General features: G+C 44.3%; 1 protein-coding gene across 1 annotated transcript in view; it reads left to right on the top strand.

Moving 5' to 3' along the window:
• The window catches only part of LOC124775263 (gustatory receptor for sugar taste 64e-like), a 155,989-nt gene that overhangs the window by 24,830 nt on the left and 117,105 nt on the right, over positions 1–14,054 (top strand). Inside the window, 1 exon segment of the mRNA XM_047250102.1 lies at positions 7,173–7,291. Within this exon segment, the coding sequence (XP_047106058.1) occupies positions 7,173–7,291 (119 nt within the window).

Raw genomic sequence — 14,054 nt, forward strand, 5'->3', positions numbered from 1 at the left:
GTCATGCCTGCCGACGCAGTTCTATTGTCTGAACAGCGAAAATATAAGTGATAACCTTTTTTCTATCCATTGTTATGTTTGTGTGTGATGGGGTGGGGTTGTCAACGAGAAGAAATTTGGGAAAATTTAAAATATCATGTCTAAAGCTTGTTGGAAGCCGCTAAGTGCTCTAATTCTATAATACTGTATGGATACAGTAAGGGTAATTTGCACTGCATGATTTACACTGCTTCAGGACGTGTACACTCTTCATAAATTTATAAAAATTTAACATAAGTTTATACCTGTTAATGACTAGTTTATCAGAAAATTTAAATTTTTGTAATGCAGTTAATAGTTCAATGAAATAGTGAAAATCAAATTTTTGTTGTCCCTGGCAGCCACTAGATAGTCTACCTGAAAATGAAACCAGGCGACTGGAACGCCGTTTAGTAATGAAACAGATCTTCTGTATTCCCAAAAACACGTTTGAAACACTGTTTAATGATTCAAAACTACTTTCCCCCTGTCGTTTACTACTAATTCAAGTCGACTGTCTTTAAAAGTAATCGCGGACGAATAAATACAAATGCTTCCACTTTTTCAAAACTGAATCTGGACTACATTCAACATAAGTAAGTGAATGCAGAGTCATTTACTTGTTAAGCTTTTACAAAATGCTTTACAGGCCTCAATTTTGTATTTAGCGTCGGACTGTTTCTCTCTATTAGTGGTTCGTGCACATTTCGCATTTTGGAAGTCAATGATCGCTTCGTTCACCGACTTTTCAGCAAGTAATGTTCAGGCCTAGGAGGTTACCCCGCTCGCACAGGAGATGTCTGTGTTCGGTGTAGTCGGACTGCAGTTGAAATTAAGCGTTTTTCCTACTGATGCCCCATATGGTCTTCTCGTATTTGAATTTTTTTTATTCGGATATGTTTGTTTTGAATTGGTATCATATAGCATGGGAATGGGAAAGAAAATTTCGAGCAAGTACTTCTCAAAGACTTGTCTTGAAGAGGCATTATTTGACATTTATCAGGACTTTACACCATATTCAGTGCTTCCATCAGACGATTTATGTCTTTGCAGTATGTAAGGTCAATCTTCAGTTTCAAAGAACTCTTTCAATCCTTTAATATTGAGAAGCATCAAAACACGACCCTCTTATAATAACAATTTTTAAGAACTAACGACTCTTATCTGCCCATAACATTACTGATATCGTTATGAACACGTGCATAGCATGTGCTCGATCATGTGATGACACCACGTTGTAAAGTTAACGAAACATTGAGGTAGTGATGCCATATGCCCAATGTTCAGTAAAAGAGGCGTAATCATAGATAATGGCTGCAGTTCGAAAACCAGAACTAATAAGAAAACCCTCACGTCGGTTTCTAATTCAGTGTCACCAAATTTATGAGGGTCAGTCACTTACTACGAAGGTGAGTCAAATGGAAAGCTTAAATATTTTTAAATATTATTTATTGTGCAGAAGTGGCTCAAAGCTGTATCACTTTTCAACTTTAATCTCATCAATGCAAGTCCTCCAGCGCTTACAAAGTGCAACCACTCACGCACCGCCTGGCGTACCTCTTACTCATAACAGAACTTCTTTCCTCCCATTGCGTCTTTGAGTGGTCCAGATATAAGGAAATCACTTAGGGCAAGGTCCGGTGAGTATGGTGGATGAGGAAGACACTCAAAATGCAGGTCTGTGATTGTTGCAACTGTTTTACGGGCAGTGTGGGGCCTTGCATTGTCATGTTGCAAAAGGACACCTGCTGACAGCAATCCATGTCGCTTTGATTTGATTGCAGGCCGCACATGATTTTTTAGGAGATCTGTGTATGATGCACTGGTGACAGTGGTCCCTCTAGGCATGTAATGCTCCAAAATGACGCTTTTTTCGTCCCAAAAGAGAGTCAGCATAACCGTCTCTGCTGATGGATCTGCTCGAAACTTCTTTGGTTTTGGTGATGAGGAATGGCGCCATTCCTTGCTCGCTCTCTTCGTTTCCGGTTGGTGGAAGTGAAACCAGGTTTCGTCCCCAGTAACGATTCTTACAAGGAAACCATCACCTTCTCGTTCAAAGCGCCGAAGAAGTTCTTCACAAGCATCAACACTTCGTTCTCTCATTTCAGGAGTCAGCTGCCGTGCCACCCATCTTGCAGACACTTTGTGAAACTGGAGCACATCATGCACAATGTGGTGTGCTGACACATGACTAATCTGCAAACATTCATTGTCACTCGGCGGTTTTCCTTCACTATGGCTTCAATTGATGCAATGTTCTGTGGAGTCACAACTCGTTGTGTCTGACTTGGACGAGGAGCATCTTTCACTGAAGTCACACCATTTTCGAACTTCCTACTCCATTCGTAAACTTGCTGCTGCGACAAACATGCATCATCGTACTGGACCTTCATTCGTCGATGAATTTTAATAGGTTTCACAGTTTCACTCCGCAAAAACCGAATAACAGAACGCTGTTCTTCCCAGGTGCAAGTCGCAAGTGGGGTGGCCATTTTTATACTGATACTGCGACGGTATGTATGCACTACGCTGCCACCTACTGGCCATTCTGCATGCTGTTTGTAGCACGCTTACCTACTTACAGGATAATGGGGTGAAATTTCGATTTGGTATTACAAATTAAAGGTTTTCATTTGACTCACCCTCGTAGATTTTGTGTTGAACGGTGTTACTATTGCGCGCCTTGTCGGGCGACTTGATCCGCTTACAGCCTGGTCCAATGTCTAAAATTCGGCCCAGAGGGCGCGCTGGTGTGACGTTCTGTCACTGGCAGAGCTGTAAAAGTAATGACTAAATTATGTACTGTATGTGTTCGGCATTGTCGTGGCACATAGCTGTTTCAATGTATTCGTTATTCCGTTACTTTTGTTACTGAACGTCATCATATACAAAACATCCTAAACACGCAGTTACCACTAAGCAATGAGGAGCCGGTACTTGTTGACAAATGAATGGTGCAACAGATGACGGAGCGTAAGTTGCAGATGGTTATTTTGAGATATCATATCGCAGTTAAAGTTATTTTCAGTGTCATGTTTGATTTCATAATTGTGAACGTGAAGTACAGTATGGAGTAGTGGTTTCTGTTTTAAAGCTCCTTGCTATGAAAAAAAAAATGCTACCTCTGCTGGTATTGGTAGTGCAGAAGCCAAAGGTGCATGTTGCAGCTCTGATAGAAATAAAATACTATTGGTAAATAGATCTGTCATTAGCAACATTTGTTTTCTCCAATTTGTTATGGAATTATGGAATTTTTTCTGTGGGCGAAAATGGTTGTCTAAATAAATCACACTTTGTGAGTTTTTCAAAGACATGTCAGGAAAAATGTTTGCTTGAATGCTACCAAGAGTCGTTGCAAAATGGAACTAACCTTCCACTCACGTCATATCATGATTTAATTTGATAACCGGACTGAACACTGCGTAAAAGGGTAGATAGATCGAACTAAGTGAGGTTGGAGATATGCAGTTCGCGCATTAAAACCGCGCACAAGCCTCTCTACTGCTGTGCCCGTAGATCGTATCAGGATGAAGAGAACTGGGAGTTAACGAAAAATACGTTCAAATCTGTGTGAAATCTTATGGGACGTAACTGCTAAGGTCATCAGTCCCTAAGCTTACACACTACTTAACCTACATTATCCTAAGGACAAACACACATACCAATGCCCGAGGGAGGACTCGAACCTCCGCCGGGACCAGCCGCACCGTCCGTGACTGCAGATCCAAGACCGCTCGGCTAATCCCGCGCGGCGGGAGATTACGAATATTTCCTACTCTGGCTGAGTCGGGCAAGATGACATGCGGGAAAGAGAGCATGGCGACGAACAAAATAAAATATATTCGTTACTCGGCGTGTGCAAGCATTAGTGCCGCTGAGAATAAGAAGCTGGAGCAATACGATATTTAACGAGTCGGCTCTAAGCATGCGTTGAAGAAGACAGACGAATAAAGGCCCGTCCACATACAAGTCTGTCTGCACAATTATCTGCCCAAACATCTGTGCGTGCAATAAATCGCTGAAAATGTGGTGTGTTCACACGACACAAGTTCCAATAGTACTATGCGCAAGCTACTATGCCCTCACAACCTGAAAGTTTATTTCACTTATTCAGAAAATCTGTTATGCTCCGTGTTCGGAATCTGTGTTGCAAACAAAGTGCAAGAACCAGAAAGACCGACCGAATTGGTCTGGACAATGGCTGCTTAAGCAAAGGAAGTTTTCGCACATAAACGTACTTGGAGAAATGCAGGTCGAACCTGACGGCTGGAGTAGTTACTTCCGGGTGGATATGAAAACATTGTCTTCTGACGCTTGTAACTCCTCGTATAATGCGGAAAAAGAAGAGCAATTACTTCGCATCAGCGGCCGAGGTGACGCTAAGGTTCCGGGAAATAGGAAGAAGCTCCAAGTATTTAAAACTTTCTGCGCAAATTTGAAACACGCATTGAGTGAAATCATACACAGTGCGAAGCTATTTGTGCTGTCCTGAAGGAGGATTTCCTGGCGGCAAATAAAGTACCTTGATTCTGTAATATATCAATCGTGATAAGGTACAGATAATAATTTTACAGTTTTACGAGTATCTTAAAGTCTAAGAAATTATAGGCATGACCAATGAGCTATACTTTCCTAGTTCGGATTTTCAATTCCCTGCCTTAAGTCTCCCAGCAACCTGACATAAACTGCATTCATAATCTATCTATAACGTTTTACGTCTAGTATTGTGGTAGCGAATTTTACAGCTCACCTCTCATTGCTTCTTGTTATGAACGACAAATTACATTAGGATTTCGTTACTTTACTTAGCTTTTGTGGTAATTAGTCTGCAACGAATTAATTTTTTTTAACTATTCCCTGTCTGTCGTTTGGTCAACCGCTCGTGTTTTCTCCATTAAATAACCATAAGCAGCTGCCTTCTTATCTGAATCGCTGTATTCTTTGCTCTCAACTTTCCACAAAGATGTGTGATTCCTCTACATTCAACAATGAACTCCCAAACTTTCTGATATTGTTACCGCTGAGTGCAATAAGATGTTAGCTAGAACGCCCCTCGACGTTTGTACGTAACTATACTTCATAATGAAAACGAATTTTCTTTGATCACTTGCATTTTTAAAATGACAAAAGTGTATGTGGTTCAAATGGCTCTGAGCACTATGAGACTTAACTTCTAAGGTCATCAGTCCCCTAGAACTTAGAACTACTTTCTAACTAACCACTTGACTGCAGGACACGTATTTCTGTCCTGGCAGACACTGGAAGATTTCAGGTTGCCAATGCTTTGTGTCTGAACGTTGTCACAAATAATAATAATAATAATAATAATATGTAGGACCTTCAGCTATGTAATATCCATTACGTAGTAACAGTTGTGTTGAGATGTCAGTTTCCGGTCTGTTGCAGGAACTAGCTGCAACTCAAAGAAAGCAATTTCATGAGATATTTAAGCATGTATGTCTCAATTTTACTGTCATAGGTGCATGGCAGAAAGTAGAAAGTACATGTATAGTAGCTGGACTATACTAGGAACAAGGAAAATGTTGTTCATACATTCGTTTCACAAGCTGTACCCTTCACCATATTGGTCACACTTTAATGAAAGCCATGAAAAGAATTGTAATAGTCATTATTACATTTTCACGAGATAGTGGTAATGGTAATGGTCTCTAAGCCCGCCCGGCTAGCCGTGCGGTCTAAAGCACTGCTTCCCAAGCGGGAAGGCGTGCCGGTCTCTCGCACGAATCCGCCCAGCGGATTAGTGTCGAGGTCCGGTGTGCCGGCCAGCCTGTTTGGTTCAAATGGCTCTGAGCATTATGGGACTTAACAGCTATGGTCATCAGTCCCCTAGAACTTAGAACTACTTAAACCTAACTAACCTAAGGACATCACACACATCCACGCCCGAGGCAGGATTCGAACCTGCGACCGTAGCAGTCGCACGGTTCCGGACTGCGCGCCTAGAACCGCGAGACCACCGCGGCCGGCGGCCAGCCTGTGAATGGTTCTTAAGGCGGTTCTCCATCTGCCGCGGCGAATGCGGGCTGGTTTCCCTTATTCCGCCTCAGTTACACTATGTCGGTGATTGCTGCGCGAACACTGTCTCCACGTACGCGTACGCCATTAACTACTCTACCACGCAAACATTGGGGTTACACTCGTCTGGAACGAGACGTTCCCGGGGTGAGGTGAGGGATGGGGTGTCCACAGGGGGCCGAATCGCACTGTAGCCCTGGATTCGGTGTGGGTCGGCTCCGTCGTTTCTAGGTTCCGAGTTCAGTACATACATACAAATGGTCTCTTAAAAATAGTTCAGTTTCGTGACCGAAAGACAAGAGATTTCTTTTGTTTTTATCCTTCAGAAAATTTCATTTTACTTCCTGGGGGGGGGGGGGGGGAGGAGGGAGGGGGTAATTAAACCCAGGCTGGGAATCACTGCTCTAGACCATGTAGACGCGTATCCACCATTTTAGAACTTACTCTGCCCACAGACGAGAAGCACTAAACTGACTCAAACACCTTCGGCGCACAAGATTTGCGGCGATCTTCTATCCATACATTACAGTTTGTCTGCGCTGTTGTGGTGTATGCCCACTGATTTGAGTAATTTTACTCAAACCTATTTCCACGTTTGCGCATATCTCGTCTTGTATCTGCCTAAAATCTCCTGCCCATACGCAACAATCTGTCTTCACAGATCTGATGAGTGAAAACAGTTGTGCAGACGGATGGATCGTTATGTGTGGACGGGTCCCAAGTAAACGTTTCCTTTCGTCTTGAGTTCGCAGAGGATAACGAAGTGGAGGAATTCGGAAACGACTGATTCGGTCCGAATCGGGCAATAACCGAGTACGGGTGAAGGAAAGATGCAAGTAACGATACGCTTCATGCAGTAACGAAACGGTATTTCGAGTCTCGTGCGATATTCGTTACTCAGTGACGAATACATGCGATATGCAACTACCCTAGTTCGGTAAACTCGAATGGTTGCCAGTGTGGATATCGTCGGGTGCGAGTGCAAGCTGTGTTGACATTGCGCTGTTCATTTACCCGTGGAGGGCTGGAAGGAATATAGGGTCGGCCGCGGTGTATTCCTGTGACCGGTATAAGCATAAGTGCGCTGTGAAACTGAAGCGTGTGTTCTCTTGTTGTAGGTTCCGGTGGCTCAGCCTAAGGGTGCTGCAAAGTTTGGTGGTGGTGTGCTGCGCCTTGGTGATGCTGGGATTCACCCTCGCCATGAACTTCATAGAGGGGTTCACTTTTGAGCGATCAAGTAAGATGCATCTATTTTGCTCCTGTCTCCTACTTGGTGTTCGGCAAAAACGTAAGCCTCTATAGATATTTTACGCCAAATTAGGCCAAAAGCAATGTAGAGTTTGATTCCGGGATAATGTTACCATCTTTCAGGGGCTCTGGAGAGGGTTAAATATATCAATTTGAGGTAAGGGACCCTAGATCGGAAATGCTCGATTCGAACACTGTAAGCGAAACTCTACTGAAGTTCCCCCTTAGCTTCATGCAGCGCTGAAATTGAAAGACTCAACGTCCGAATCCTGGCCATGGCGTACCTACAGAAGTCCTGCTGAATACTCCCCAATGCCCTCAAATAATTTCTCCTTTTGATTGACGAGAAACGGTGCATGCAACTTGATGTCAGAGAGACCGATGTCAGACAGACCGAAATTCTTAAGTCTATGGTACATTAATAATGAATTCTATTCAAACGCTCTAAGTTTCACAAGCAGCTATATTCACAACAGCTGTTCAAAATGGCGTCCCCTATCATCAATGCAGGCATGTCATCGTCGCCCAAAGCTCTGTCGTACTCTTTCTAACATCTGTGGTGTCGACTGAACAGTGTTGCAGGCAGCGAGAATTGTTGGCAGAAGATCCTCTTCAGTCTCGACAAGAGTCTCGTACATAAGACGTTTCACATGGTCCCACAAGAAGAAATCAAGTGGAGCGAGATCGGATGAACGTGCTGGTCACGAAGCAGGACTTCCTTTGCCTATCCGCTTTACACTGGCGTGAGAAAAGTAATGGGATAGCGATATGCACATATACGGACGGCAGCACTATCGTTTACACATGGCATAAAAGGAACTATTTGCACTCAGGTCATTCATACGGAAATGTTTCCGATGTGTTTATGGCCGCACGACGGGAATTTGCAGACTTTGAACGTGAAATGGTAGTTGGAGCTAGACGCAGTCCATTTCGGAAATCGTTAGGAAATTCAATGTTCCGAGATACACAGTGTCAAGAATGTGCCGAGAATACCAGATTTCAGGCATTACCTCTCACCACGGACAACGCAGTGACCGACGGCCTTCATCTAACGACCGAGAGCAGCGTCGTTTGCGTAGAGTTGCCAGTGCTAACACACAAGCAACACTGCGTAAAATAACCCCAAGAATCAATATCGGACATACGACCAACGTATCCGTTAGGAAAGAGCGGCAAAATTTGGCGTTAATGCGCTATGGCAGCAGACGATCGACGCGAATGCCTTTGTTAAGAGCACGTCGCCTGAAGCACCTCACGTCAACTGGCGACCATATCGATTGGCCCCTAGACGACTGAAGAACAGTGGCCTGGTCAGATGAGCCCCGATTTCAGTTGGTTCAAAAAATGGTTCAAATGGCTCTGGGCACTATGGGACTTAACTTCTGAGGTCATGAGCCCCCTAGAACTTAGAACTACTTAAACATAACTAACCTAAGGACATCACACACATCCATGCCCGAGGCAGGATTCGAACCTGCGACCGTAGGGGTCGCGCGGTTCCAGACTGTAGCGCCTAGAACCGCTCGGCCACACCGACCGGCTGATTTCAGTTGGTAGTTGCTGATTGTAGGGTTCGAGTGTGGCACAGACCCTCGAAGGCATGGACCCAAATTGTCAACAAGGCACTGTGTAAGCTGGTGGTGCCTCCATAATGGTGCGGCCTGTATTTACATGGAATGGACTGCGTCCTCTGGTCTAATAGAACCGGTCATTGGCTGGAAATGGTTGTGTTCGACTACTTGGATATCATTTGTAGCGGCCGGCCGGGGTGGCTGAGCGGTTCTAAGCGCTACAGTCTGGAACCGCGCGACCGCTACGGTCGCAGGTTCGACTCCTGCCTCGGGCATGGATGTGTATGATGTCCTTAGGTTAGTTAGGTTTAAGTAGTTCTCAGTTCTAGGGGACTGATGACCTCAGAAGTTAATTTCCATAGTTCTCAGAGCCATTTGAACCATTTGTATCCATTCATAGACTTTATGTTCCCGAACAAGGATGGAATTTTTAAGGATGACAATGCGCCATGTTACTGGGCCAGAACTGTTCACAATTGGTTCGGACAACATTCTGGACAGTTCGAGCCGATGATCTGGTCACCCAGATCGCCCGACATGAATCCCATCGAACGTTTGTGGGACATTATCAAACGGTCATTTCGTGCACAAAATCCTGCACCGTTAACACTTTCACAATTAAGGACGGCTATGGAGGAAACATGTCTCAATATTTCTGCAGGGGACTTCCATCAACTTGTTAAGCCCATCCAGCGTCGAGATGCTGCACTACGCCGGGCAATGGAAGGTCCAATACCGTATTTGGAGATGTCCCATGACTTTTGTTACATTAGTCTAAAGGGAATGGTTATTCCAGATGTTCATGAATCCTCAGTCCAAAGTGAGGTGGGGCCCCACCATTTCGGAACCACATCCGCTGACGAATAACAACTGGGAGATGTTTCAGGAACTTGGTAGTGCGACTCTGATAAGCACTGTGTACAGTGGTGCACTGAAGTGGGGAGAGAGAAGAACTAAGTCGTGTATGTAATCACTGACTATGCCTGCCCACACGTTAACCGATAATAATCTGTTTTGATGGCTCTTCGCAACTGTAGCGTGGAGATTGTCATTGGCCCAGACATGACTATTGCGTCTACTAAGCGTACCCTCTATGGTGAAACACGCGAAATATGCATATGCAGGAAAGCGAGGAGAGGCTGTAAGGAACTGCAAAAGCTACTAGGGAACACGACACCAGGTTACAAGTCAGCAGGAGTTAAAGCATGTATTTTCCGTGGATGGTAGAAGTGTGGCTGCATTTCCTGTAAAACTAGCTACACAGTACTCTGCGAAACACCCATGTCACGGCCAAGAGATAGATTTCTGACTGCATGCGCTTCATCCACTCGAGCAAGCTAAATTGGGTGCGTTTCCCGGTCGTTGTACTGTCGCCCTGTTTCATTTAATCGTTGGAACAGTCTTGGGATCATGGTGTGAGCCGGATGTCTTCTACACGGATATCTGGTCCTGTACCACCTTACGCCTTCTCCGCTATTTCCATTTGCTTGCTCATACACGAAAATCGTGTTTGTAACTTCCGTCAACGGGCACAATTAATTTGGTTAGAACTGATCGACATCAGTACTTTAGCTTATAACACAGACTGCCCTCTACTACAGTACCGGTACCGACATTGTACGCCAGGAATGTTCATGTCAACATACAGTGCGTTGGATCAGTTGAGTTATTAACCCAGCCTTTATGCCTAAGTGCTCGTCGGGGTTGCCAACCATACAATCTTAGCAACAACAGTACCGGTATATATATTTCATTGTCAGAGGTATCACAATGATTTTCGCTTACAACTTTCGACTGGGTAGTTCTGGACCAAGGAACCTTATCTCAAATTGATACATTTACTCTTCTCCATCGTACATGAAAGTCTGTAACGTCATCACAGGATCGCCCTGAATATTGCTTCTAATGTTTGTTAAACCTGTGTACCTTTTCGCAATATAACAGTGTCGAAAACTTTTAGAGGTGGTAGTTCTCATGGAAACTAGAAAAAATAAGCCTAATCAACATGGGACCAGAAATGCATACCTTCTGTGATCAACACGTGTTTAAAGGAGGTGTTCAATGTGGCGTTCATTTATATCAATGCACCGCTCTGCCCTGTAGTGTAATGAATGAAACACTCTTTGAAATATACCCCATTGTTGTTGTACCTGCTGACAAACATTGAAGATGCAACACTGTGGACGAGCGGTTCCGGGCTCTTCAGTCCGGAACCGCGCGACCGCTACGGTCGCAGGTTCGAATCCTGCCTCGGGCATGGATGTGTGTGATGTCCATAGGTTAGTTAGATTTACGTAGTTCTAAGTTCTAGAGGACTGATGACCTCAGATGTTAAGTCCCATAGTGATCAGAGCCATTTGAACCATTTTGCAACACTGTGGTGTCCACACACCCTTGATTGGCGTGCTGTAGACCAATTCCTTCAAGTGTCCCCATAACCAAAAGTCTAAGGGAGTGAGGTCTGGGGGACGAGCAAGACAAGATGTGCCTCCCTCTCCCCCTCCCAATCCCCCCTCCCCCCTCCCCCCTCCCCACCCACCACCCCCCCCCCCCCCCAGGACCAATCCAGCGGTCCTGAAATGTCTGCGTCAGATGTTCGCGCACATTATGATGAAAATATGCTGGTGCACCATAATGCATGAACTACATTTGTATTCATTGCTGCAATGGCACATCGTCCAGCAAGATAGGCAATAGGTTAATGAGAAAGTCCAGATAATGAGCTCCAGTTAACCTCTGTGGTACCATGTATGGCCCTATTAATCTACCGCCAAGTACACCCGTCCATATGTTGACTGAGAATCGGTGGTGATGCCCATATATGCTGGTTATGGAAATTCAGAACACCATCTCTTGTGAAACCTGCCTCATCGGTAAATAAAATCGTGGATGTGGACAGTGCATCTGCGGCACACTTCTGCAACAGCCACTGACAGAACCGCCGTAATGATGATTCTGTGGCCTTAGCGTCTGTACGCACTGTACATGACGTAGGTACGGCAATTGTTCATGAAGTACCCCCTCCCCCAGATAAGAGAGCGAAACACGCCTTCTATTGCTGCTGCTGCTGCTGCTGCTTGTCGTCACACACTGCTGCCAGAGATTTCTTCCACCGAATGTAGCGCACGCTCCTCCATGTCAGGCGTGCGTACTCTGCGGGGCCTTCCACTGTCTTCCGATGTACAAGGGTACCTGTGTACTGGTGTCCCTCACGCTGGGAAAGTCTGCCGAACAGCTTATCAGAGTTCACTTTGCACTGTGGATATTTTTCAGCATAGAGGGCACGAGCTCGCAGGCTACGTCCATTTGCTAAACTATAGCAGAATGTTACATTCGCCGGTTCATTTGTCGAATGGTAGGCTTCCATTGCTAACAAGTGGTGGAAGAGAGAAAACGTATATGTATACACCATTTGTAAGTACAAACAGCGCAATAACAGTAAACACAGAAGTGAATCCGCATTTGGAAGAAGGTAAAACACCATGACACGTACATATGGTTGACAGTATTGTACAATAAGGCACACAAATACGACAAAAACTAACGTAGCCTATAACACGACCCGAACCAGACAACTGACTGCAGACCATCTATTGGTAGGTGGAGTACTGTAAGGCATAATAACACACTGCTGATACATCTAATGCAGCGCCAATGCAACAACTCTACTAATATCCGCAACCAGGCATTGCGCAGCCCTTCCCATAAACATGAGTTTACCTCGGAAAGCGTGCGTTTCCGGACCCATGTTCATTGTACTTCTTTTTCTTATATATACATGTGTGTGAGTGTGTGTGTGTGTGTGTGTGTGTGTGTGTGTGTGTGTGTGTGTGTGTGTGTGTGTTTCAAGAGAGTCATGACTTCTGGCTGCCCTCGGTAGTGAGTTACATGTAATTGCAGAAACCGGGTACTTCCTTCTTCGAGAAACGTTCATAGGGATAGTTAATAACTGATATGTAGTCTGATATGCTTGGATGACCGTAAAAGAGCAGCTTTTTACGTTATTGTTAAGCGTATCTGAACATCTGGAAGCCGGCTGCTACGGTCGCAGGTTCAAATCCTGCCTCGGGCATGGATGTGTCTGATGTCCTTAGGTTAGTTAGGTTTAAGTAGTTCTAAGTTTAGGGGACTGATAACCTCAGCTGTTAAGTCCCATAGTGCTTAGAGCCATTTGAACCATCTAGACGGAGAAGGTTTTCACTTTTCTACCGAAATAACGCAGTTCACCAATTCTAATCGATATTTAAAAGAAAACTAAAAATTAATGGCTTATGTTACTAGCGTAGTTATGTCGGAAGACGCCGTTTCAGCTATTACAAGCAGTAAGATATATCATCATCTGTCATGAATTGAGGCCAGTTTTTTAAATTTCTTTTGTGTAGTCGTGCTTTGACAGCAGGCAAAACTTAGCCGTATTCAAACCGAAGTTCATCGTCCATTGCCTAATGACATGTACAAATTGTTAGCTACGATTTGAAGATACCTATATAGGGTGTAACTGGTACAAGTGTGGATATTTTTACATGTGATACATTAATGCGTATCACATCAGTGTGCTGGTCGTATTTTCTCGAGCTGTCTTTTCAGAAAAATATCACAAACTTTACGACCTGATGTTTCCTACGTGGCTGTAACTGCACCACTAAGCGGACTGCACCTAGAAGTATAGATTAGCAGTTTTGTGGCCATGCGTCCACACTGACCTGCTGCCCAGGGGAAAATAAATATTAATTACTTGTATTTACTATCAAAAATAGTCTTGATCACAATTTATTTATTATGGTGACCAGTTTCGACCACTACTGTGGTCATCTTCAGACCAATGAGTAAGAACCTCCTTCTGCTGGAGAATCACTACTGATTCAGTATGCAGTAGTGATTCTCCAGCAGAAGGAGGTTCTTACTCATTGGTCTGAAGATGACCACAGTAGTCGTCGAAACTGGTCACCATAATAAATAAATTGTGATGAAGACTGTTTTTGATAGGAAATATTTGTAACACATCGATCACTGTTACTCCCATAATGTATTCAATAGTAATTAATTACTTGCTCTTGCCACATGTGCTTGGAGCTGGCATCAGCCTATAAACATACTATCCCTAATAGCTATAATTATTAGACTGCATATGAAGTAAATAGCGATGCATTGTTGTTCAGTACGCCGTCTTCAGTCACT

This window comes from Schistocerca piceifrons, chromosome 2, assembly GCF_021461385.2.
Source record: "Schistocerca piceifrons isolate TAMUIC-IGC-003096 chromosome 2, iqSchPice1.1, whole genome shotgun sequence".
NCBI lineage: Eukaryota > Metazoa > Arthropoda > Insecta > Orthoptera > Acrididae > Schistocerca > Schistocerca piceifrons.